Raw genomic sequence first — 27,982 nt, forward strand, 5'->3', positions numbered from 1 at the left:
CATGCTGTCTGGAATTTTGTTTCACTACTTTATGTAATTCTACCTATTGCAGATTCCTTAGGGTTTCTCATATCTCATTGTGGATTGTTTTTTAATTGTTCTCCTTACCCCTTATGGGAGCACAGCTGAAGGCTGAGGGGAGGGGGAGGGGCGGGGGGGGTGAAGCAGAGAATTTTGTAGTGAGGACCCCGTATCCAGCAGCGCCCCAACTCCCCCAGCACATGGCTGCCCAGGAACAGTGAGAGGTCAGAGGACAGGCGGGCAATGGAAGGGAAGGGGGCAGAAAAGAAAAGGATATCTTTCTTTCTCTTCTTCCAGCCCTCTGCTATTCCAGCATTACCAGGACTAGTTCAGCTCCTTAGCCAAGCTAAATTATGGGTTAGATAAGTTTTTATGGGCCCATGTGGGAATCAGAGCACCACAGGTAACATTTCTTTTCCTAGTGAAAATTTCATTTTTTTTACAATGAAATCAGTTTGCAAGTTGAGATTCCCTGTCTCTCAGTTGTCACATTGGAAAAGTCACACGGGAGCCAACATAACAAGGAAGTCACACAGTTTGGGGTTAAAGTTTGGGGTTAGAAGGAGCTGGGGACTTGTTCAGATTTCCCACCCTGCACCCCACCACCTCCCATCTCCCCATCTAAGTCTAAAACAGGATGTGTCATCTCTCAAATACAGGCAGAGTTCCGGCCTGAATGTAGCCAGACACCCCCTCACAGAAAAAGCTCTATCTTCTATCTCCCCTGGGGCAGACGAGGTCACTATTTTGGCTTACATTTTTTCTCCTCCAGCTTCTGCTAAGCCAGATAAACAATGATTCTGTTGTGTCAACAAAGCACTTAATTAAACTGAGGACAATGTCAGTTAGAACAATGTCAATTAGATAAGATTTACTTCCAGATAGTTGAAGCCTTGGAATTAAAGTCTCCTGGGTTTCATTATTCAAAAGTTCCTTGAGGAAAACACTGAGGTAGAGAAACTCAGGCACAGAAAGCTTAACGAGTTGACAAAAGTCACCACTGAGTCTCTCATAGACGTTAAGACTAGAGATTGCTGTGTTTCTCTTCCTGGTCCACTGTTTGCTAGCTCTTGGGCTAATTTGTAAATGCTTAGGAGGATGTAAAAATCTCCTTCCATAGAGTTGAGGATGAAGTGGATGAAGACTAAAATTCGCGACAGGAGGGGAACGAGAAAGCTCTTCTCTGGTTTCCAACAAAACTGTACCTCCACCACGCCTCCTTGTGGAGCCCTCCTAAAACTGTCCACTCAGCCCATTTCACCAGCACCAAATTGCCTCGAGAACACAAAAAGTGGGCCAGGATGTCAGGTGGCCAAGATGAACGCAGGAGACAGGCACATGGACCACTGGGCAGACTTGCGGAGGATGGAACCACGCTGCGGTTTGGGGTCCCGTCTGCTCCTCAGAAGGAGGCCATGCAGCAGCCCAGGTTGTTGAGTTGAGATCCTGATGTTCCGTCTGGCCTTCTGAAGACTAAAGTTCTCCTGCTCCTCCAGGCCAGGGAAACCTAAACAGAGAGAAGGTCTCAGAGTGGGACTCAGGGTGGCCAGGTGGCTGGCCTTGCACGGGCTGGGTCCCCTCCATGTCAACCTGAGCTGAGAGTGTATACAGAGCCCCTGGCCCACTCAGATCCCTCCCCAGGAAGCCCAGCCATAGGGAGTCCAGCAGAGTTCCATGCCCCACTCAGCCCCACCTGTGTCCCCATTCCTACGGCCCACTTTTAGTTCCACAGAATGCCAAGAGCAAGAAATAACAGGGCCTGGGAAGGCCAAGCACAGGGAAACTTGCCAGACCCCTGAGCTCCTAGCACCAGGCAGGAGTGACCTTCTCCAGGATTTGGTCCCCACCCTCAGTGACTTCTCCATCCCCACCGGGATTCAGAGCCACCCGGACCCTCATCTTCTGGGAAAGTGGAAGGACAGACTCTCAGCCAAGGAGGGGGGCCCGGTGGTCCAAAGAAGCTTCTGACTCTTTTCCTTTTGTTTGCTCACAGGAGGGGACAAACGCCCTGTGTGCATAGAGGTTTGATGTGACAACTTGATGGACCACATGAGGGTTTCAGCAAAGGCCTCCCGACCCCACTCTCCATGCGTTAAGATAATGGTGGGGTGTGTAGCGTATTTCAGGTCTTGGCTACAGAGGCCCTCCTTCCTTCTGTTTTCCTCCTCCAGCTCAAGCTTGCCCACAGGTTCCCAGAGACTCTTGGCAGCTTGCTCTCAGGCAGAATGAAGCTGTGAGCTGTGTGGGAGACAGACAGCAAGAGTGTTGCAGCTTCCTTAATGAGGGACCATAGCTCTTCTTGGAACCACGAAGCCACAGCTACCGGGATGGGGAACCCCAATTAGAAAGGAGTGGGAGAAGTAAAGAGCTGCCTGCAACAGATCTGTGTCTGTGGTGGCTCTGTGGGACCCGTAGGTGGAGATCTAGCTGGTTGGGTTTAGAATCTCCTTTTCCTTCTTAAGGTAAGACGTTCCAGTGACTTCAGAGCCAACCCATGCTGGTGACCCTTCAAAATACACAACTTGAAAGGCGGAGGAAAAATTGTTGGAGAGAGGGTTTCTCTTTGAGTTTGTAGCTCAGATAGTGTAACCCAAGGATAAGAAAGGAAATGATATGTATTTTATTTAATGGACATCCTCTGTTAGTTTTACTACGTTACATATGTGTGCAAATGGATATTAGTAAACAGCCGATAGCTCTCTTTTGTTCTGGCTTTCAAGTGAATCACATTATGTTTACAGCAAGATAGTAAACCTGGATTTCCCATGGCTCAGTCTGTCGGAGCATAAGATTAGCTCTTGAATTCATTAACAGTCATCTCCTTTTAAATGTCAGATAACTTTTTAAATGCCAAGCACTTACACAAGGGCCTCTGTGCAATTCAAATCAGGTTTACCAAATTAACTCATTAATCTTTATTGTTTCATTTCCTGAAGAGAAAGGCTTCCAGGTGTTTTTAGCAGAACATAATAATATTAAAGTATTTACAATACAATATAGGTGAAGGAATGGGCTTTGATTTTCCGCTAAGCATCTCACCCTGCCATCAGTTTTGTAATCATTCCCACTGAAGCGTACACAGAAAAAAACGAAAAAGCTTCAGGCATCTCCACCTTCTTCTCCTTGCCCTGTTTTCCTTCCCTTTCTTTGTGTTTTCTTCTCCCCTCTACTCCCTGAGGCCTTAACTCCCTTTTACTATTTATTCTGCCATCTTTAAGAGCTACAAGCGTCGATTATGATGGCTCTACCACCTAGAAAACAGAGGGGTACCTCACAGGGTCCGGGATGGAGTCAGAAGGCTGGGGCAGAACAGGTCTAGATATCAGGAATTCTACTTTCCTTTTCAAAGAACCCCTCTGAATAATCAGATACAGGCTACACTGACTGCTAAAGATAGATCCTTCCAGGACTGGCCCCTTCTTGTCACCCAGCTCTCTGCTCAAATGTCACTTCCCTAGCGAGGTCTTCCCTGATCACCCAAGGGCAAACCCCATCCCCTCCCCCACCAAACTCCATCCTGTCACCATTTCATTGTCTTCACAGATTTATCACCATCTAAAATCATTCTCTTTCATGTGTTTGTTTGTATGACACACACAGTAGCACTCAATAAATATCAGTTAAATGAATAAAGTGAAATGAAAAACCACCCCAATGCATAGCTTTCTTTCCTGCTTTCAACTTTCTTTCTCTCCTCTTACCACTACCTCCCAGAAACCTCTTTAAGTATTTAATCTTCTTTCCTCCCGTCTCCCAAACCCCCTTTCACTATCATTTGTTTGTTCAAATACTTGATCATAATAAGCAAAAACAGTACTGCACACTCCAGTGACTATAGAGCCTTCACTGGAAACATTCCATCAAGCCAGAATTGATGGCCCCTAAACGTTAGGGAGATGAGCCACATAGTCAAGAGAATTGTTTTATCAAACGATTTATAGGTCAAGTGATTTGGAGAGACTTTTCTCAAAGCCTCTCAATTCCCCACTCTTTAATCTGAGCCCCACATAAGGAGTTAAAGTAACTCCAGCCATTGGAACTAGTCTTGGCTGTGCCTTTTGTCCTCCCACCTAACACAAAATCTTCTCTTAGAGATAATAGAGAAATTTCCCTCAAATCAGTATTGTCTGATTTCTATTACTCCACCCAGTGATTCATGCATGGTTTCGGAAGCTAGAAAGCTTGAAATACTTTGTCTGATTCTTGATTGGACCAAACACTTTCATTTGATCTAGAAACAGGGAGGGGAGGTCTCACTCTGAGAAGTGAATCAGATATATAGCTGAGATGACAAAAAATTGGATATGTATTTGTCCAGAAGAACCTTTCTCTCTAGCCACATTTCAAAACAAAGGAAAAGGGTGTGGGTGTTCATCGGAATGATGGCTGCTTGTGGGGACCCACAAACTGTTAATTCATCATTAACACTTAAAAGTAATATAAATGTGATGGGAAGGAGAGTTACGCCCAGAGAGACAGCCATCCGTGAGTTAGTCTCTTAGAAAATATGGAAATTATCAAATCCACACCCGGGGTGATCTCATGGCACACTAATGTATGTGACCCCAGGAAATCAGCCCTGAAAAATAACAAGTAACTTTCCTCTTTGGGAATGAGGAGCCAGTGCTACGCAGAGGACAGGCCTCTGGAGGTCAGCACATGCGTCCTGGAAAGCTGTCTTTCTTGCCCTCCTTATTCTTTTTTAAACTTTTTTTTCTATTTATTTCTTTCTTTTTCTTTCTTTCTTTCTTTCTTTCTTTCTTTCTTTCTTTCTTTCTTTCTTTCTTTCTTTCTTCCTCTCTCTCTCTCTCTCTCTCTCTCCCTCCCTCCCTCCCTCCCTCTCTCTCTCTCTCTTTCTTTCTTTCTTTCACTGTGCCGGGTCTTAGTTGCAGCACATGGGATCTTCCTTGCTGCCTTCGGAATCTTGCCCTCCCTATTTTAACTAAGTTGGGCCATAACATGTAGCTTGCCGGTAATGTTATCATTCCTCTTTTTCTGAAAGTATGTATCAAGTATGTATCAAGTGTGTATTCTGAAAGTATGTATCAAGTGTGTACTCGTTTCCAGACTCTGTGCCTGGCACTGCAGCTATTTGGAAACAGGATAGTTGTGGTTCCCGCCCTCATGGAGCTTACAGTCTAGTGTGGAGGAGAGGTGGCTGTACAAGCATGAGTATCACTCTGGGCAACGGTGGGAAGGGCTCAGTTCTCTGGGTTGTCACGGGAAGCACAGATGAGCCAGACCTGAAGGATGCAGAGGAGTTAGAAGGGAGGGGTGTGTTTCCCAGGGAGGGAAGGGCATGTGGGCAGCCTTGCTCCAGGAACTGAAGCAAGGGTCAGTGTTGATGGCAGCCCCCTGAACTTGCTATTCCCACAGCGAGGTCAAAACTTCCTGCAGAGAGCCCCACAGAAACTTCCCTCGCCTTCTTGCGGGCTTTGCGCTAACACTGCTCTCTTGCCAGGGCAGGTGGGAAGAGGGGCCCTTGACTGCTTAAAATTGCCGCCGCCACCCACCCTCGCCAGCTACTCCTCACTCCCCTCTCTGTTTTCTTTCTCTCTACATCACGAATCACCTTCAGACATTACTTACGTGCCACCCGTTCGCTTCTTTCCCCCCTCGGTAGGATGTATGCGCAGTTTTCCTGAGAGTGAAGACTTCTGTCTGCTTCTTACACTGCCATATCCTCTCTCCTGGGCATAGAACAAGCATTCAATCAATATTTGTTGAATGACGGAATGAGATGGGAAAGACAGTCCAGGGCCAGGCAGGAAGGGTCTTATAAGCCTTTTAAGAAGGTTGGCCTTCATCCTGAAGGTAAGGACCTTTGAAGAATGATGTGGTCCGGTCTGCATCCAGAAAGATCACCTAGGTTGCAGTATGGGGCATGGGCTGGAAAGCAAGTTCAGATTATACTTTGTCGCTCTGAGGCATGACACCATTTGCATGTTGTGGCGACAGGAGGCGGGAGAGCCCCCAGGGCCTCCCAGACTCCTCCAACGGCCCATTCTTCCTTCCCTCTCTGCTAGATTTGTTCAAATCACTCTTTCTAACACACCAAATACATTTTAAATTTGGGAATAAACTGGAATCTTGATATAACTTTATTTGCTGCAAGGCAGGTTTGATAACTGTTCATAGAAGCTGTAGATGTATCAAAAAAGGCCTCATTAAAAAAGGAGTTTTAGGCAGTCCATGATTTCGGCTCTACCGTTTAACAGCTGTATGGCTTTGGGCAAGTGACTTAACCTCCCAGAGCCTCCAGTTCCTCATCTGCAAAATGGGAATAACAATACGTGCCTCGCAGGGTTGTTGAGAGGATTAAATAAAATGAGTACTACCCTCCAACATAAGGTCCCTTTTCCCACTTTCCCATTACGCCAACCCCAGGTATGAATTATTAACCAAACTCGGGTTATTCTCTATACATATGGATCCCCTGTGTCTTCCATGGTAAAAATAGGTGTTACAATTAGTGTTCCAACGATGAAGAATTGCTTTCTATAAATATTTGGGGATTCGGACTAGCTCTTGTCACACTGTGTATCATTCCTATGAAAGTGGGGCTTTCTGCTTCTCTTCACAGGGAGCCCAGCAGTCCTTGGAGGCAGCAGCTCAGAAGACAGGAGAGCCTCAAAGTTGTATAAATAAAGGGCTGATATGTTCAAACAGAAAAGAATTTTACACGCGTAAGCTGCATATCGACATGACGCCGTTCCTGAAGGTGCTCTCACACTGAGAAGACTAGGGGTTTTATAGACACACACACAGGAATTCCAGTTAATGCACTTCTGCATGGTACAAAAACAGCTTCAGAAGTCCCTCAGAGATCTTGCTTTATCAGAAGGGACAGAAAATAGGCAGTTTGTAGCACATGAAGAGAGAACAAATTAGGACAGTAATCGCAGGCAGCCATCGGGGACAAATCAGTTGGGTGTCTGGTTCGGTTGAGGGAGGACAGGGAACAGAGAGGAGAAAGGATAACCTTGAACCACTCATAAAACAGGCAAATATAATTCATTTTATCTTGACAGTAGCTAAAATAATAGTTACTGTTTTACCACCGTCACTTGGTAGAGCTGATATTCCTACTACAGGGAAGACTAATTCTTGAGTTAACCATTTAGAAGGCAACTGCCAATCCTCTTCTGGATGTCTGACCCTGTTTTCTGCTCTCTAGGAGTTCATTACTCTCCCAAGCTCAGCTTTGTATCCAGCTTAGGGTACTGAGAGCTCCTGTGGTAGGGATGGCATTTGTCCATCTTTGCAATATGCCTTCCTGCCCCAGCATCTAACAGCGCCTGGCACATGGAAGACGCTTCCTAAATGATCCATGAATTGACCCCCTTTTCATCCCACAGCCCTCTGGCTTCAAACCTTCTTTCTCCCCATTCTTTGCCCCCTCGGAGGTGAATGAACAGGAAATATATGACCTTGGAATATATGAAATTGATCAGGAACAAAGCAAGTCTTGGCATGGAAGGATCTCAGATCCTTCATCCTACCCTCGAGGACAACGTCCCAGGCCCTTGATAAGAAGTGACTAAGAAAGACAAAAACAAAGGAGAAGAAACCAAATACTCATGGGGTTCTTGATGGTGGCACTATCCAGTGCTATAGACTGGCAGGGACTTCCAAGGTCGTGAGGGTCACCCTCCTAAACTCACTGATCCAAAGTTCTTAGGTTACATCTTCTTTGGACGACCCCAATCCCAGCTCTGCAAGGTGGGGCTTTGTTTAAGAGTCATGTATTTGCCCCAAATCTGTCTCTCTCCATGGCTGGGCTCTGCTTTCCTGTTTCCTCTTAGATAGGCTCTTTCCCCATGGTTGCAAGATAGCCATGAGCTTCTGTTTTCTAAATCATTGGCCCAACTTGGGTCACATGCCTGTATGCAAATGAATCGCCATGGCCAGGGGAATGGAATACTCTGATTTTCCCAGCTTGGAGCCACAGGAACTCATAGGAAGGAGGGGAGGAGTGTCTCAAAAAGGAAAAAAAGAAAACCTAAAAGTTGAATAAGATAATGATTCTGGGGAGCAAAACGAAAGATTTTTGCTACAAGTATTCAAAATAATTACCTTGATTCATTACTCATTGTATTAGCTTGCTAGGGTCACCACAACAATGTACCACAGACTGGATGGCTTAAACAACAGAAATTTATTTTCTCACAATTCTGGAGGCTAGAAGTCCAGGCTGACGGTGTCAGCAGAGTTGAATTCTTCTGAGGCCTTTCTCATTGCTTGTGTCAATAGATAGCCATCTTCTCTATGTGTCTTCACATGGTCCTCCCTCTACATGCAGTCTGTGTCCTAATCTCCTCTCCTTATAAGGACACCAGTCGTTGGATTACAGCCCACCCTAATGACCTCATTTTACCTCTTTAAAGATCCTGTCTCCAAACACGGTCACATTCTGGGGTACTGAGGGTAGACTTCAACATATGAATTTTGGAGGAACACGGTTCATCCCAAAACACTTACATTAATGAAACTATCCTTTTCGTTTACTTAGCAACAGTTTAGTTCTTCCCTCAGGGCTTGAAGAATTATGGTTGGTACTTCCTGGGATGAGATATCATCATTACCACTATTCATTCATTCAACCCATAATGAGCATCTACTACCTAATATGTGTCCGGCACTTTCTGGGCATTTGAGATACAACAGCAAACGAAACAGATAAATCCTTGTCCTGCTCCAGGCAACATATATAGCAAATTGATAGTTGCTATGGAAATAATAAAATATTTATGGAGCCTCTAGAAGCTGCAAGTGAGGAATTTTACAATAATTTTTTGTGTATTTAGTGTCCACAATGCTTTTGTATTACACTTTTTCATCCAGCAACTTTGGCGTCCTTTTCCTTATAGAAGGAAAGGCATTGTTATCCCTAAGGTCCGCTTTCCAGTCCACCCTTTTCAAGACTCACAGAAATTGTAACTTAGCCTGCTTCTACATGAGACTCACGGGGACACGCTAGACTTTCTGACTCCCAGACCAGTCCTTGCCCCAAAGACTATATCTTTTCTTGCAAATGTTCAGTGTTAACAGCTCCCCCTAGATAGACCTTCTCCTCATTGACACGGTAGCTCCCAGATTCTTAGGGAGTGCCTTGTAGAAAGACACAAATCTCAGGATTGTACAGCAAAGGATGGAGAGTTCAAATCAAGAAAGGCATACAGGCTGTCCAATTCAGTCTACACATTTCATTGGTGCATTTCCTGCCTAGTCACAGGACATTTCATTCATTTTTTCCTGGTGCATGTTGGAAGTAGTACACATTTCAGGGGATGAGGGTAAGAAATAAAAATATTGAGGCAGAAAAGGAAAATGGAAAGAGATGTAAATAATCACAATTGCTAACATAAATGAACACTTACTCCATGCCCGGCTTTGTTCTAAGTTTTACATGCAAGAACTCATTTAACTCAAAAAACGAATCTAAGAAGTAGGTAGTGTTATCCCATTTTACAGATGAGAGCTGAAGTAACTTCTCACATGACATACAGTTGGAATATGGCAGAAACAAGATTCAAAGTCAGGCAGCCCTGCTCCGGGTCCCATGTTTTCAACCCTGCAGACCCCAACTGAGTCCTATCCAATCAAAAGCACTGCCTACCACATTAGCTAAGCATCCAGCACAGCTCCTTCTAGAAAATTCCATCCCTGTGCACTCATCCAGTCTGTTGCAGGAATATTTTCTGACTCTCCAGTACTCTGCCCTTCCCCTCACTCCCACCTGCATTCTGTGGACCCAACATAAAGCTTTCTCTCCCAATGATCATCCACTTTCCTTCAGACAACATATATTGAGCATCCATTGTATATCAGACACTGTGCTAGGCACTGAGAACACAGAGATGAATCATCTCCATCCCTGGCCTTCCAAGGAGCCTATAATCTAAGAGGAAGATAAACAAGAAGCAGATAATATCAGCACAGTATTATGGCAGAGGCAGGCACAGGTTGCTATAGGAGAGACTCATTCATTTCTCAGTTATTACACGTGGAACCCTCCTCAAATTTAAAAACCTATTGATAACACTGAAGGCAATGCTATTAGCCCATTTTATAGGATAATCCATATCACGCTTAGACATGGGGAAACACGATTGATCCAGAGTACATCTGGGTTCACGTAAAAATTGAACCATGTTTTTTTTAATTTTTTTTTTTTTTTTTTGCAGTACGCGGACCTCTCACTGTTGTGGCCTCTCCCACTGCGGAGCACAGGCTCTGGAAGCGCAGGCTCAGCGGCCATGGCTCACGGGCCCAGCCGCTCCGCGGCATGTGGGATCCTCCCGGACCAGGGCACAAACCTGTGTCCCCTGCATCGGCAGGCGGACTCTCAACCACTGTACCACCAGGGAAGCCCTAAAAATCTGTTTTTGAAAAAGAAATGGTAATTGATGAATAAATTAAGGTAGAGATTTTTTTTCCCCAGGAATTTTAATAAATTATCAGGGTTCGTGGTAGTAGGGAAGAAAATAGCAATAATGCCAATTAATGCTATATACAGAATTGAATATGCTTATACTCAACATTGACATCAAAGAGTATGTATGTTATGCCCAGAAGATGTGAAGAATGAGAAATAAGTTCCACCTCACAGCATTCACACAGGCAGTTATCACTTGGTACCCTCAAATCAAGGCAGAGGAACCTGCCTGAAATCAGGTACTTTGAACAGTCCCCTGCCCCTGGTTTGGGGCCAGCCCTGCGTTTTACTTATGCAGGCAGGTGTGGGCACATGCCACCAAGCAGAGGATGGCTGTCACCGCCACTGAATCCTGTGGTCATGTGGGGAAAAAACAGCATGGATTTCAGTGAGAAGAAGTAACAGCAAAACAATGTTGGGCTCAAGATGTTGTCCTAAGATGGAGCAGGCCCCTCGGGAGGCAAGTCCTAGGGCCTAGAGTCCTTGACACCAGCTTTGTTGACCACCAGCAGGAGAGCTGCAAAGGGCTCACAAGCTGGTTTCGAGATGCAATGATTCAAGGACACTTGAATAATAATTTCGCCAGGAAAAATTTTCAGGGCATTGAGTCTGTTACAGTTCCCAAAGAAGGAAGCCCAGGATTAAGTAGACTATTATCAGTATTAAAGCGTCTGACCAGCAGTTGGGAAGCCCTGGGTTTTCTCTGACTCTGAGTAACCTTGTAATGCATCTGGGATTCCGCTGCCTCTTTAGTAAAATTGGAGATAATAATGCTGGGACCTCCATACCTGCCTCTCAGCAGTGAGGTGAGAATTACATGAAATAATAATTTTCAAAGTATGTTCATATCTATAAAGGGTTCAGTTCACAGAGAGAAAGAAAGAAACATTCACTGGTCCCTGCCAAGAGCCAGGCCTCTCACATATTAACCATTATTTAATTTCCCCAACCCCCTTCCTGTTAAGTGTGCAATTCGCCACCATGCAGATGAGGAAACTGAGGATTGGCGAGATGAGAGGCCAAGGGTGACGTGGCAGGCAGCAGACGGAACTAGGACTCAAAGCCACCAAACCCACAATTCCTGATATTGATTAGGCCTATCCTGTTCCTGAGAAGAATTTAATTGTACTTCTTTGTTCTGGCTTCAGAACCTGGGAGAGGAGAAGAGACAATATTTTAATAACACAAGATACCTTATGACTTTCATAAATCCGTTTTCTTTATTAAAGAATAGGTGTGAGGGCTTCCCTGGTGGCGCAGTGGTTGAGAGTCCACCTGCCGATGCAGGGGACACGGGTTCGTGCCCTGGTCCGGGAAGATCCCACATGCCGCGGAGCGGCTGGGCCCGTGAGCCATGGCCGCTGAGCCTGCGCGTCCGGAGCCTGTGCTCCGCAACGGGAGAGGCCACAACGGTGAGAGGCCCGCGTACCGAAAAAAAAAAAAGAATAGGTGTGGGATCTTTTTAATACACAAGAAAATTTGTACGACCTTAAAGTTGACACTCACAAATGAGATACTGATTTCCTTCCAGCAGTAAGAAGGCATTGAAATTAGTCATTTAGATGTATGTGTTACATATGTTACACAGAATGTCCAAATGTATTTTCCTAATTTAGCTTTTCAAGAACTCGTACAAAATTTATCATTACCCCCATTTCACAGATGGAGAGGTTGAGGTTCAATGATAGGTCATACAGCACATACAGCCCCCTGGAGCCCCACCTCTGGCTCCTGCATTCCCCATCCTCCCAGCAGTTCCTTCCCGAAGCCTGTGGTGAACCTAGAAGTACCATGCTCAGATAGGGCGCTGTGTGTGAGGGGAGAGGGCAGGACCAGTGGAAGGTTCTCCAGGGACAGATGAGAACTTCAGGCCACCTGGCCCAGCCCCTGTCAGTTGAAGAAACTGAGGTTCAGGGATTAAGTACCTCGCGTGACCTGTAAGGCATGAAGTACAGGATCAGGGCTTCAGGGCAGGCAGTCTGACTCCAGGATCTGCACCACAACCATTCAGGCAACTGTCTCTCTTGTCTGGTTTCAGTGCTACAGTTTGTGTTTACAAAGTGTTTGTTACTATCCCCACGCACCCCACCCCGCCCCAGACCTATAACACCACCCTGTTGCCAGCGCTCTTTCTAAATACAGCTCAGTCATATACCACTGGTTTGCTTGAAATTCCCTACCACGTCCCCGTTGGCCTTCCGGTTAATTCTGGCATCAAAAATGTATTTCTTTTATAAATAGAAAAATAGAACAAATGAATATCTTTTTAAAACTCCAGACTGTGACTTGGAAGATCTGGCCCGTGTCTGATTCCCACTGTCCGGGCCCTGCAGCCACACCAGAATGCGCCCCCCAGCCAGTACATGCTCCTTCCTCTGCGGGAACTGCCCTAACCTCCCCTTCTCTGCAAGACTTAGCACCATGTCCACTGGTAAACCAACCTTCCCAGCCTAACTTAGCTTCACCTCCCGTGAGGTCCTGCAGAAACCTGTCATAATCTGTCACAGCATTTATCACACTGCATGGCGACGGTGAGGTTTCCTGTTTCTCTACAAGTCACTGAGCTTCTTACAAATAGATCTTTCAGCTTTGTGCCCCCTGCGCCCGGCACAGTACCTGGCACACAACAGACACCCAATAAATATTCATAAGCCAAATGTAGAGATGGAGAGCAAATGACTTGGCCAGAATAACAGAGCTGGGATTTGAATTTTCAGTCCTTCAGCTTGTTTTGCTCACTCACCAAGTATTATTGCCTGTGTTTCAGTCATTACCTCTATAACTCATTAAAAGTGGCAGACTGCTGTCACTTTTTAGTTTTAGTTTTTTCAATTCAAATCTTGAATCCGAAATATACTCAGGAAGTTTAAACAATTTAAGTATAAAAGGGTATGTCTCCCAGCTGTGTTCCCTCCCCCTTGGACACCACTGATGCTAGTTTCCTGTGTACCTTTCCCGAGTTGTAGTATGTATATACAGTCCAATACAGGTAGAAAAATAGAGACATTTTATACATGTTTTTATATATTATACACATTGCTCACAGTCTTACTTTTTTTTAACTTATTATATCTTGGAGTTCTGTTAATTCATTAAGAGATGCTTCTTAATGGTTGCATTGTATTCCATTGTGTAAATTACCATAATTTATTTAAAACATCCCCCATTGATGGGATACGTAGGTTGTTTCCAATCTGTTGCAACCAGTGACCTTAGGTATAAGTCTTTTCACATGTGTGCTTGTATATGTAAAAAATGATAGCTTTTTGACACTTTTCTAAGCAAGAGGCAGAATGTGGTTTTTTTTAAGACCTCACAGCAGCGTGGTTTGTGGGAGCTTAGTTCCCTGACCAGGGATTGAACCCAGGTCCCTGGCAGTGGAAGCGCAGAGCCCTAACCACTGGACCACCAGGAAATTCCCCAGACTTTCAAATTAAGACTACTGTACTTCTTTTTCTCACAGGGACTCATCAAAAGATTCTTTCCAAATCCCCAACTCTCTCTGCCTCCATCTCCCCGTCTGTGAAATGAGAAGAATATTTCTTGTCCCTGAAGGCTCATAGCTGCATGTTGTGAAGACTCAAGTTTTATTCTTCTGAGCTTTGAAATTCTTCCAAAAGAGGAAGCTTGTTTCTCCCTTTTAATCCAATTTCCTGTTAGGCTAAAAGGATTTATAAACAGAATTTTAAAAAATTTATCTCTTTTCTAGTCTTCTAACTTTGCTGTTTACTGGACTGAGGCAGGTTTTTCTTGCAATCATTTTTTTAAAAACTTTCCATTTATTCAGACATGATTTTTTTTTTTATTGCATCAGGCCAAATGTGCTTTGTCTCCAAAGAGATAAATGCAAAAGAAAGAAAGTTGCTTAGCTGTTTTAGGTTTTTTTACGTCAGAATATCTCATCAGCTGCAAACACTAAGCTAACAAGTGAGAAACACGCGGGGCAAAAAGCCATCAAGCAAGAAGAGAATGTCAAACAAATTAGCAGATAACTGTGTCTTTCCAAAGCAGCTGGGGTATTTGATAATAAAGAGGAAAACTGTCAACTAAAGAGTGAGGAACTTTAGTCCCAGGAGTGGATTCTAGGGCCCTCAGATTCCTTCTCCACAGCTGAAATGAAGCTGTGGATTAAGCAGAGATCCAGGTGACAAAGGCCAAGAGCTGGCCTTATCAAACACTGAGGGCTTTACTTGAGTCACTGACTCTACCTGCCACGTTTCCTTGGCAACTGAAGTGCTGTTCTTCCAATCCTCTAGAGAAGACCCATGGTTCTCAATCCTGGCTGCATGACGGAATCACCCAAGAAGCCTTAAAAATGCCCCAGCTCCATCCAGAAAGTCTGATTTTAACATTTGGGGTTATGTCCTAGGAATCTTTCTTTTTTTTTTTTTTTTTTTTTTTTAAGCTTCACAAATAATTCTAAGACACAGCCAGGGTTGAAGACCATCGTTATAGAGATTTCTGGGTGGCGGGATTGCACGCAGCTTGTGTGACTCAGAGAAAGAAGGAAGAGGGGATTCCATGTGATAAGAAACCTAATCTGGGGACTTCCCTGGTTGGCACAGTGGTTTAGAATCTGCCTGCCAATGCAGGGGACACGGGTTCGACCCCTGCTCTGGGAAGATCCCACATGCCACAGAGCAACTAAGCCCCTGCGCCACAACTACTGAAGCCTGCACACAGCAACGAAGACCCACCGCAGCCAAAAGTAAATAAATAAATTTATTTAAATAAAAAATAAAAGGAACCTTATCCGTGGTAATCCTGGAAGCCCTACAAAAGGCCAATCTGATCCTTTTGCTGCCCTGTTTTAAACCCTCAGTGCCTTCCATTTGTTTTCAAGGTAAAGGCCAAAATCCTTAAACTACCTCCAAGGCCCTGAGAGTCTGAGTCCTCCCCACCCTTCCCACTTCACCCCATCTCTGCTCTGGTCACACTGGACCTCCCTCAAATCCCTAGAGGTACTCTGTTGCCTTCTGCCGGTCGGCCTTTGCCTGTGACATTCTTTTTCCCACATATGCCAGGCATGGAGCACTGCTCTGATGGATGGGACAAGCCTCCCACAGAGGAGGACAGATAAGGACGGTGCTCAAGGCCACTGCTAAGCCCACCTGGCTCTTCAGGGCCCTTCACGCTGGCAGCAGAATTCTTGGACACAAGTTAAAACAGATAGACAAAGAAGAAGAGACAACTAAGAAGACTGGATTCCCTTTGACCGAAGGGCATATGGACCCTAGGAGTGCTGGTACTTATTCTGTCTCATGTGTTTATTGTTGTTGTTAACCTAACAGGAAAGTGGAGATGAACTGGACTATCATGAAGAGCCTGGAGGACCCCTCAGAGAATATCACCCAGGCCCTCAAGGTAGAAACAGCTGGGTTGGGTTTTATAGTCTGATTGCAATAATTGTGGGATGAACTTTGCACTGTTCAAAGATGTTAATGAGGAAGGACCCTTCCATTTCCTCTCAGGTCATGGGTTGGAAGTCAGAATACAGACTCTGATGTGCTCTTACTGTATCACAAGCCAGCTGATGGTAACATGCTTGTATGTCCTTGGACTTATTGAAAGATTTATTTCCTGCCAGCAGCTGCAGGTTGATAGAAGAGAGTGGAGACTTTGGGGCATTACAAAAAGATCCCACAGGCACCTCTACCTCTGGCTTCTCCTGCTTTCATAGGCTCCTGGATAAGCAAGTGAGGGAGCTGAGGTTCTCTGCCTAGAGGGTTAACATTCCACAGAGGGGGGACCAGCATCTTTAGAGACCCAGCCCGTGTCGCCCACAGCTCTGGGTGGCCAGAGCTCCTTGAGTGTGACTTCCTCCAAAAATGATGCTGCATTTGATAATCAGGATGATTCTTGGAAAGACTGGGCCCACAACTGGGCTTTTTGGCATAGTTCATATTTTGATACCCTGAACTGGACTCTAAGCTCTTCCCTGGGGTCACCTGGGCATGCTACGTGATGCTGCAGTTAGCTAGTCCCAGGTAGCAGAGCTGGTCTTCATCCTCATTGCTTCTTGCAGGGGTGGAAACAGATGTGTGAGAGATGTATTCTCAAGGAGCGGATGCAGGGCCTGCCAGCCAGAGTTGCGCTTGTCGTTCACTGTACAAAGGCGTCCAGCAGAGGGAGCAAGAGGGGCTGAAATCCAGCCTGTGCTGCGCACCCTGAGCCACGCACTCCAGCACTGGGTGCATCCACCCAAAGGAGGCTCCTTTCCCTTTGGCCCTTCTACGGGAATGCCTTTCTCTAAGTCCTATAAGGTGCTCTATATAGGCTAGCAGCAGCAGATCTGGGCAGCTGAGTAGAGAGCATGGGCTCTGGAATAGGACTACCTCTGCCTTCACATCCCCGCCTGAGTCCTCAGCTGACGTTGAAAACAGTACTGCCCGGGTTTCCCTGGTGGTGCAGTGGTTGAGAGTCCGCCTGCCGATGCAGGGGACACGGGTTTGTGCCCTGGTCCGGGAAGATCCCACACGCCGTGGAGCGGCTGGGCCCGTGCGCCATGGCCGCTGAGCCTGCGCATCCGGAGCCTCTGCTCCACAACGGGAGGGGCCACAACAGCGAGAGGCCCGCGTACCGCAAAAAAAAATTTCACTGTTTCTGGATATCAGACAAAATATTATGGTAGCCTGATCCCTGTGTTCGGTCAAACTTTTAAGCAAGGCTTCTGCTGACATAGGTCTCTCACCACCTCCATTTCCAAAGCTGAGTGACAATAGCCAGGGAAATGTGTTCCAGTCTTCAGATCTTCCATATCGTAAATCACATGTCTAGATTGTGAGCACCGAAGAGGCCCCAAGGTCTTGGCCAAGTGCAGTGGAGGTTTTAGGCAGCGTAGAACACGGCCAAATCTAAGCAATGACCAAGTCAGTCAGAACAGATTTCCTGTCTCCTGACAGAGAGAGGCCCAGCTGAGTTCCATAAAGGTTATTCAGACAGACTTTAACGCAGTGAAATATCACCACAGAAAATTAAAGAAGGCATTTGCCTGTCCCGAATGACAAATGCTAATGTTTAAAAAGAATTTCAGATCTTTGAAGGGAAAAAAAGGCGGGAGTGCCAAGGAATTTTTTTTTAACTATTTAAGGATCAATTTTCCCTTCATAGATCTTACGACTAATTGTCAGGATTGTTTTCCTACTCTAAATTAAGTAGTGATCTATAAGATTAATTATAAGCAGTGAGCCGGGGCCACATCCAATGAGAAAAGCATGAGTCTTGGTCTTGGTGAGAATACAGCATGCAAGTTTTCACAAGATAGGTCAAATCAGCAACCTCCAGAGAGGGTTTGGGAAATTGCTCATTTTAAATACAAAACTTTTCTTTCTGCCTCTCTTTCCCACCCCCAAAGTCCAAGGAAAGAACATAATTTCCATTCTTGTTTCAGTTCTTGTTTATTTACTAGGCCAATGGTTCTCAGACTTCGGTGTGCCTCAGAACCACCTGGAAGGCTTATAAAAATAAAGATGTCTGGGCCCTGCCTCCAGAGTTTCTGATTCACTAGATCTGGGCTGAGGTCATAGAATTTGAAATTTTATTAAGTTCCTCAGTGATTCTGAGGCTAGTGGTCCAAGGACCACACTTTGAGAACCACTGCCCTGGGCCTTGCTTCCAGAATTTAGTTCTCTGAATTTGGCAGTGACTCAATTTAATCTGTTCTTTTAAGTATAATGGGAGTAGGAGGATTGGAGGACACTGTTTAGGCAGCATCACAGTGATCAAGAGCATCTATTATCAAGTCTGAGTCCCGGGGTTCAAATCCTGGTTCCACCACTTGCTAACTGTGTGGCCTTGAGTAAGTTACCAAACTTCTCTGGGCATCTTTTTTCTACATCTGTAAAATGGAGATACTAATAGTATTTATCTTGTGGGGTGGTTGTGACATAAAGGAGTTAATACATGTAATGTGCTTATAAGAATGCCTGGCACACAGTAAGTGCTCACTAAAGGTTAGGTATTAGTCTGTTTCTTAAAAACCTTAATATTAGTAGCCTTATCAGGAGAGACTTGTTCTAAGTTGATAACATGATGTAACACGATGCTTTATTTACTTTCCAAATCAGTCTCAATTGCAGGGAGTGGAGGTGGGATTGCTTGCTCTTGGGGAACTGGCTGAGTCCTCTGCGTAAGTCCTCCTCTTACTTAAGTCCAGGGGTGGGCAACAGACCCAATCTGAATGAGGTAATGTTGTGGTAGTGACATAACCCCTTGGAATGTGGCAGAACTTAAGATATTATCAATAGCTTTGAGAGATTTGGGGAGCCCTGAATGAGTGCAGAGGATCCCTAGTGAGTAGCCTGAAACAATGGGGGGTGGGGGACAAAAGGCAAGTCTCACAGAAAACCCTAGAAACCAATGAGCCATTTCTATTCTACCAGGAAAAAAAAGGCTCAGAGCATCATTGCTTTATTCAAGAGACAGATATGTAGTAGTTAGGACGTTGGTTCTAACAAAGACCAAAATAAAGTGACTTCAAACGAGATGGAAGTTTTACTTCTGTCTCATGGAAGAGTCCAGGCTGGCAGGCAGGCGGTAGGACAGCTCTGCTCCACAGGGCTGTCCAGGGACCCAGGCTCTTTCTCTCTTATCGTCTCTCTGCCACCCTCTTTGCTATCACCCTTGTCTGCATGGTCAAAGCTGGCTCAGCTTTTCCCTCACCCTGCAGGGCAGGAGAGGAAAAGGCACAGCTGCCTTTTAAGGGCCTGATTCTGGACTCACACCTCTTCCACCTCCGCTCATATCCGCTGGCCTCCTACGAGCGAGGTTGGGGAATAAAGTCTCTTGCTGGGTGTTCACGTGCCAAGCTAAGACTCGAGGGGAATGGACATTAGGTGGCAGTTGGCATCTCTGCCACGTGTGGGTAGATGGCTCTGTCTTGCAGATGCTACCACTTTCCTACCTCGTGGACTCAGAGTCACCATGGTGGGTCATTTCTCTGTTTGCTGCAGACACCATGCGTGTTTTAGGCGCCCCCTCTGTGACTCGCCTGAGAAGAGGAGCTAGAGCATCCCTGTTTCCTCCATCGGTCTTTACAGTGTCAAAGGGAGAGCTAAAAATTATAATGCATTTGTGAATTTGCCTGATAACTTTGAAAAGTGCAGAGACTCCTGTGAGGCTTCGGTGCTGTCATTTCCACTGACCCCAATGGGAACTGCCTAAGGAACCAGACACCCTTCTTTGAAAACAAGCCCCTTATTAGGTAGTGGCCAATACCAGCTGCTCTCCATTGCCCTCTCTATCACTTGACGACACTGCCACTTCCCCCAGAGCACCAAAGCATAATTCAGTTGCACACATGCTTATTGGGCAACCACTAAGTACCACTTTATAGCCCATGTGTTATGTATGTTTCTTGAGGACAAGGACTGCGCCTTAGTTAGCCAGGCCTAGCAATGTTCCATAGACGAATGAATCCAGTGAATGGAGGAATGAGTGAGTATTCAAGAGATTCAGAGATGACAAAACCAAGGTTCCTACCCTCAAGAGCTTGCAGTGAAGACTCAACTTTGGGCCTGGCACACACCCTGTGAAGAAACAGTGCCTGCAAGTGTTAGCAAGGTACAAGTCCTCCAAAAGGGGTGCACTCACAGACCAAAAGCCACCAGCCAGGACCTGCATCTCCACCAAAGACACAGAAGCAGCCAACAGGGGTCGTGAATGAATAACACTGTTGGGGAAGGACGAGCAGGTGAGGAGGGTGCTGGCCCCACTGGCTTCTAGGTTAAGGGCCCACTAGCTGCCATGCCTTCATTAACCCGACAAGACTGGTCTAATCAGTGGTTAGTGCACTAAGTAGTTACATCATAGTAGAGCTAGAAGGTGAGACTCGCTGGTCTGGACCCTTTCTAGCTAGAACCTGGGGCCTTGTTAGAAATGTAGAATCTGGGGTCTCACCCAGACCTACCTGTGCTTTAACAAGACCTTCAAGTGACTCGTGTGTCCATTATTATTTGGGAAACCCTGGAATAGTCTCACTGAGGACCCTGGGTTTCAGATTCGACAGATATCGGTTCAGTTACCAGCTCTGCCTTTGATTAGGCCCATAGTCTAGGACACATAACTTCTCTGAGCTGTGGATTCCTTTTCCATAAACCATGGCGGTGGGTTGGATAATCTCTCAGTCCCCATCCCACCCTCATGCTCTTTTTATCTATGACTCACCAGGGTTGCACAGTGATAAGCAATAAGCAGCAGGGCCAGGACTGGGGCTGGGCCTCCTTCCCAAGCTCCTTCCACTTCACCTGCTCCCAGGGAAAGCCAGCCACCATTTTAGCGTGTCGCACATAAAGCTCTGCCACCCGTCACCCTTGGGTGGGCCCTGACCAAGAGAGTCTCGAAAGAGACCAGCAGTCCCCATGCTGCACGGGGGCCCAGGCTCAGCCACAGCGGCCAGTGAGTAAGAGCCCAGCGGGTCAAGAATGAGAACACAGTCTTCACCACGGTCCTCCTGTACGGGCATGAGGCTGCAAGAGACCTGCTGGCCTCTCTAGCCTTCCACTTCCTCATCAGAAAATAACACAACTGACCTTCCAATCTCTTCCTTCCATTTCCTATGACTCAGTGACCTTGGGATTGTTTCTGTTAAGGGGAAGAGTAGAAGTCTCAGTGTTAGCGCTGAGACAGCTCCAGGGTTCAGACCCCAGGTTCAGGCCTTCTTAGGTCTTTAACCACTCGCTGCATGAATGGAAATTGCCTTCATTTACTTAGGGACCATTTGCTGATCCCCTACTGAGTGCCAGGCCCTCTGTGGTTGGATGAGACACACTCCTTATGAAGCTCCCACTCTAATAGAGGAGCCAGACCTGGGCAGGCATGGTTAGAACCACCTCTGTGTTCAATGTGTTTAGTGTTCCCAGAGAACACAGGAAGGACAACTGATCCAGACCAGCATGGGAGAGACAGGGAAAAGTCAGGGAGGGCTCCCTGGAGGAGGTGATGCTGGACATGATGGAAGGAGTTTAGTGAACCCAGAGTGCATTTGCAGTGAAGCCATTAAGACGGGGGTAGCAGTTCACACTCACTGTGTGCCAGGCATCAGGCTAAGCATTTTCTGTAAATTGTTTCATTTAACTTTTATAACAATCCTGTAAAGAAGGAGCTCTTATTATCTCCATTTGCCAGATGAGAACACTGTGGCACAGTGAGGTTAAGGAACATGTCCTTGGTCACAGAGCTGGGTAGAGGCGAGGCTCCAGACCTGACTGACCTCCCAGACTCCATCTATAGAGATCAAGTCTGGTTGTTAACAGTTACCAAAAGGAGCGTTTGCGGATCCTGGAGTTCTGGTAGGTAAAGGGCGAGAAAGCAAAAAGGTCAAGGCGAAATAGAGAAGAAATGCTTCACACACATATAAAGTGGAGAAACCGAAATGAAGAGAATCTTCAGGCAAGTTTTTCAAAAAAAAAAAAAAGAAGTGTGGCAAATCGGGGGAGCGAGGAGAGGACGAAAGGTCCCAGCAGGCGGCGGCGGGGCGCGCCTTCCATCGTCTCCCGCCCCCCACCGGCGGCTCCAGGGGCCGGCGGCGCCCGCTCTCCCGCCAGTGGCCGCCCGGCGCCGCCGCTCCGCCAGCGCGAGGCCGTCTCCACCTGTCGCCTCTGACCTCCTTGCAAACGGAGCTCCTTGCAGCGAGCTCGGGACTCCAGGCTCGGCTTGCCCCAAAGGGTCGGCTCTCCGGGCCGCATCTGTTAGTCTTTTCTTCTCCTCTCTGCGGTAGCTTGTGATGTCGCTACCCGCTGGCACCTCCTGCGGATCCCAGGCCTGGGTGGAGACTCACAGAGCTAGACAGTCTCAAAATCTACCAAACAGGCCGACTTGGACTCTAGGGAAGAGGTGGGAGGCAGGCAAACGGGAAACACCTTGAAGTGCCAGACAAACAATTTAAACTTTTAAATTTATAAAGCTTATCTTTTGGCTACTTTTCCACACATCGTCACTTGGGTGGAGAAAAGGGAAGGAATTTTTGGCACTTACTCTGCAGAAAGACACTTTGCTAGGTACTTTCTTTTTTGTACTTTTATCTTATTTTATCCTCACCACAACCTTATGAGGTAAAGTACATTATCTATATTTCACAGATGAGGCAAAGGAGGCTCAGAGAGGTTAGGTAAATAGCCCAAGGTCACACAGCCAGTAAGTGAAGGAGCTGAGATATGAACCCAGGTTTCTATGACTCCAAGCCCCTGGCTCTTTAAGAGAGCCATCCATGTGTTTCTGATTAGGAATAGTCACAAGGTAGAAGAAATACCACAAAATAATGGCAGCATTTTTTGAAAGCCAGCATGAAACTTGGAGATTATTTAGAATCTCTAGAAGTTTTTTTATATTGTAGATAAAGGAAACTGAGGTCTAGAAGCCAGGAGAATTGTGCAAAATCGTGGCTAATTATTAAAACCAAGGTAACCCAAGTCTCTCTCAACTCAGTGTCTGTAGGTGTTTAGTTTAGTTCAATTTAGTTTGGTTTTGAAAGCATTTCCTCAGGGGCAGTTCCTGACTCCAGGAATAAACAGCTCCAAACGGAGCAAGTGGGGACTTCCCTGGTGGTCCAGTGGGTAAGAATCCGCCTTCCAGGGGACACGAGTTCTATCCCTGGTGGGGGAACTAAGATCTCACATGCTGATGAGCAATTAAGCCCACTCACCACAACTACTGAGCACGTGAGCCACAACTAGAGAGCCCAAGTGCCACAACTACTGAGCCTGCATGCCACAACTAGAGAGAAGCCTGCACACCACAATGAAGAGCCCGTGGGCCACAACCAAAGAGCCTGCATGCCGCACCAAAGATCCCACAGGCCGCAACAAAGACCCAACACAGTCAAAAATAAAATAAATAAATTTTTTTTTTTTTTTAAAAAAGGAGCAAGTATAATGACTGCCCAATCTGTGCCAAGAAGTGAAGCAGCCAGTGATGCAAAAATTTCTCTTAATGCTGGGGAGAAAATAAGGAGACAAGAAATATGTGCCCAGGAGTTGAGGCACTGCCATTACATCAGAATCCACAGCCTGGAAGATGGCCCTACTGCAAAGGGCCACCTCACAACATGGGTTGGGGCTCCTCACTTCCTCTCTGCGTGAGGCCTGCACAGTCACCCTACACTGCCAGGCTGTGCTATCTGGAGCCCTGGTACTGGCTTCAGCATAGTCCGCTAGTTCTTATCAGCCTACATCAGGGGTCCCCAACCCCTGGGCCACGGATCAGTAGCGGTCCGTGGCCTGTTAGGAACTGAGCGGCAGGTGAGCGAGCGAAGCTTCATCTGTATTTACAGCCGCTCCCCATCGCTCGCATTACTGCCTGAGCTCCTCCTCCTGACAGATCAGTGGCGGCATTAGATTCTCACAGGAGCTCAAACCCTACTGTGAACTGCGTGTGTGAGGGATCTAGGTTGCGCGCTCCTTATGGGAATCTAATGCCTGATGATCTGAGGCGGAGCTGAGGCGGTGATGCTAGCGCTGGGGAGCGGCTTCAAGTACAGATTATCCTTAGCAGAGAGGACTGACTGCACAGTGACCATAATACATCAATTGCTTGCAGACTCATATCAAAACCCTATCAGTGAGTGGCAAGTGAAAACCAGCTCAGGGCTCACACTGGTTCTGGTGAGTTGTATAATTATCTCATTATATATTACAATGTAATAGTAATAGAAATAAAGTGCACAGTAAATGTAATGAGCTTGAATCGTCCCAAAACCATCCCTGTCCCCCATCCGTGGAAAAATTGTCTTCCACGAAACCGATCCCTGGTGCCAAAAAGGTTGGGGACCACTGGCCTAGATGACCTACATCCTCTAGTATAACTCCTTTATTTCTCCTTATGGAAAGTATTTTCAAAGTTCTCCTCTATAGTGGGAAGTGACACATCCTTAGGACTGTTTCTGGCTCACTCCACTCAGCCCAGGATGGAAACCCCAGGGAAGACCCCAGAATCCCAGAATACAGCTGTTGCCCTTTGACCCTGAAAATTCTCTTCACCTTGCAGGAAGTAAAGCTCATTTCTAACTTGAGACCTAAATTCATCAAAACCAAAAAGCAGTTGAAAGTAGAGACAAGAACAGCATAAGAAGAAAATTTATAGACCAATCTCACTTATGATCAAAGATGCAAAACTCCTAAATGAAATATTAGCCAATCAAATCATTATACACACACACACACACACACACACACACATACATATCTATATACCATGACTGAATTCAGTTTACCGCAGAATTAAAAATGGTCTAACATTCGAAAATCTGTTTCTGTACTTAGGGTCATCTCAATACATGCAAAAAGAAAAATCAATTTATAAAATTCACCCATTCATGATTTAAAATTATCAAACTAAGAATAGAAAAGGACTTCCTGATTTTGATAAAGAGTACCTACCAAAGGACTTCCATCGTGGCGCAGTGGTTAAGAATCCGCCTGCCAATGCAGGGGACATGGGTTTGAGCTCTGGTCTGGGAAGATCCCACATGCCGTGGAGCAACGAAGCCCATGCACCACAACTACTGAGCCTGTGCTCTAGAGCCCGCGCCACAACTACTGAAGCCCCCGCGCCTAGAGCCTGTACTGCACAACAAGAGAAGCCACCGCAACGAGAAGCCTGTGCACCGCAACAAAGAGTAGCCCCTGCTCGCTGCAACTAGAGAAAGCCCGCGCACAGACACGAAGACCTAACGCAGCCAAAAATAAATAAATAGATAATTTTTTAAAAGAAAGAGTACCTACCAAAATCTGCAGTAAACATCACACTTTAATGGTAGAACTTCAGAAGCAGTCTCTTTAGAGGCAGGACTAGGATAAGGACGCCCTCTCTCATTGCTTCTTATTCAACATTGTACCAGTACAGTAGGGTAGGCAAAATAAAGGAAAAGGAAGAGGATAGAAAGGAGGAAATGACATTGTCATTATTCTCAGACAATAGTATTACCTATGTGAAAAATCCGAGGGCGTCTCTAGAAAAGCTATTAAAAGACAAGCCATTAAAAGACAAACAAAAAAATTCAGCAAGATTACTAAATATACATCAATAACAAAAATTAATTGTGGAAAAAAATAGTATTTGCAAACATAAAGTACAATTTATAATGCAATTTTAAAATAATTCTTATTATGGAAAACCCCAAACATACACAAGGATGGACAGAACAGCACCAATGAGTTTCACGTACCCATCTCCTGGCCAATATTGTTCACCTATATTCCCAATTCCTTCCTGCCTTCTATAGTATTTTGAAACAAATTCCAAGCTCATATCATTTTACCCATATACACTTGAGTATATATCTTTAAAAGACAAGAAAAGACTCTTTTGACATAACCGTAATACCGCTATTGTACCTAAAAATTAGAACTATTCTTTAACATAATTGAATATCCAATCAGTTTTTTCAACATTCTAATTGTCTCAAAATTATTATAATTGTTTTAGACTTTGTTTGCAATCGGTTGATACGGCCTTTTTTTTTTTTTTTTTAATTTATTTTTGGCTGCGTTGGGTATTCGTTGCTCAGCCCGGGCTTCCTCTCGTTGCTTCCTCTCGTTGCGGCGAGCAAGGGCTACTCTTCATTGCGGTGTGTGGGCTTCTCATTGCAACGAGTTCTAAGAGCACAGGCTCAGTAGTCCTGACGAACGGGCTTAGTTGCTCCGCGGCATGTGGGATCTTCCCAGACCAGGGCTCAAACCGCTGTCTCCTGCGTTGGCAGGCGGATTCTTAACCACTGCGCCACCAGGGAAGTCCTGACACATGGCTTTTAGGGTCCATTAATTTATCGAGTCTTCTCATTTCTATTTTCTTTCCCCTCACTTAGTTTATTTTCAGGAAACTGGGTGACTTTTAATGTAGAGTTCCCCACAATCTATACTTTGCTGATTGAATCCTCAAAGTATAGTTTAACATGTTTCTCTGTCTTCTGTATTTTCTGTAAGTTAGTACTTGGATCTAGAGACTTGATCAGATTCAGGATTGGCTTTCACAAGACCACTTCATGGAGGGCATTGTGTTCTTCCATCAGGAGATGTAATGTTTGCTGGTCTCTTCACGATGCCACCAGCTACAGATCCATTCATTCATTAAAGGTTATGAATTACTTGGGAAACTCCTACCAAAAAAATTTCTTTTCTCTTCTACTATTTAGTTATCTAGTGGTACATATTATACAGGAAGGCAGAATAAATGTAATTTTAAAACATATGTATCAATAAATTTTAAAAGCAATAAATCAATAAATCTAAAAAAAGATGTGTTAGACGTTCATGAAGAAATTATAAAATCTTATTAAATTAACTAAAAGTAGGCCTGAATAAATATAACATTCTATATAGTGCTATATATAATGTTCAAAGATTTGAAGGTGACAGTTCTCCCTAAATTAATCTATAAATTCAATGCAACTCTATTTTTAAAAATCCCCAGTAGGGTCTTCGGTGGAACGTGATAAGTTGATCGCAAAATGCATAAAGAAGTGTCAACAATAGCCAATACAATTTTTTTTTAAAGTGTGGGGTCCCCACCAATGAATGGGTCTCCCTGGAGTAGTTAGTTAGTTAGTTAGTTAGTTAGTTGTTTATTTATTTATTTATTTTGGCTGTGCCGGGTCTTAGTTGCAGCATGTGGACTTGTCAGTTGCGGCATGCAAACTCCTAGTTTCAGCCTGCATGTGGGATCTAGTTCCCCGACCAGGGATAGAACCTAGGACCCCTGCATTGGGGAGGACTACCCACTGGACCACGAGGGAAGTCCTGTCAATAAAATTTTGAAGAAAAACAAAGAGGAAGAGTTTACCCAGCCACATATCAAAAATTACTTTAAGGCTATGATATTGACTTAGGGACAGACAGAATGGAGAATCCAGAAATAAATGCACCCATATACAGAAATGAAATGTGACAGAAGTGGTATTAGAAAACAGTGGGAAGAGAATGAGCTATTATTCCCTATATAATTTTCAGATAACTGGTTATCCATTTTTTAAATTCTTACCTCACAAAATAACGGATGTATTCAGGATCTAAATGTGAAAAAGTAAAATTCTTAATCTTTTAGAAGAAAATATACAAGAATATCTTTATGAATTTGAGAAAGGGAAAATTTTCTTACCCATGATTCAAAACACAAGCCATAAAGAAAATTATTGACAAACCCAACTATATTAGAATTAAAGTTTTTGATATGTTAAACAGAGTTAAAAGACAAATACAGATTAGAACACAATATCTGTAGTGCATATAACCAACAAAGAATTAGTACCCCAAACGCACCAAAAACTGCTACAAACAGAGAAGGCAAAAGACAATCAACCCCGGGCTTCCCTGGTGGCACAGTGGTTGGGAGTCTGCCTGCCCATGCAGGGGACACGGGTTCCAGCCCTAGTCGGGGAAGATTCCACATGACACGAAGCAACTAAACCCATGTGCCACAACTACTGAGCCTGTGCTCAGGAGCCCGCGAGCCACAACTACTGAGACCGTGTTCCACAACTACTGAAGCCCACACACCTAGAGCCTGTGCTCCACAACAAGAGAAGCCACTGCA

General features: G+C 45.3%; 1 protein-coding gene across 1 annotated transcript in view; it reads left to right on the top strand.

The window, feature by feature from the left end:
• The window catches only part of KIAA2012 (KIAA2012 ortholog), a 116,293-nt gene that overhangs the window by 67,019 nt on the left and 21,292 nt on the right, over window positions 1–27,982 (top strand). The window contains exons 14-15 of the mRNA XM_065880791.1: window positions 6,605–6,742; window positions 15,751–15,823. Coding sequence (XP_065736863.1) covers window positions 6,605–6,742; window positions 15,751–15,823 — 211 coding nt within the window. The remainder of the gene's footprint in view (window positions 1–6,604; window positions 6,743–15,750; window positions 15,824–27,982) is intronic.

Source organism: Phocoena phocoena, chromosome 7, assembly GCF_963924675.1.
Source record: "Phocoena phocoena chromosome 7, mPhoPho1.1, whole genome shotgun sequence".
NCBI lineage: Eukaryota > Metazoa > Chordata > Mammalia > Artiodactyla > Phocoenidae > Phocoena > Phocoena phocoena.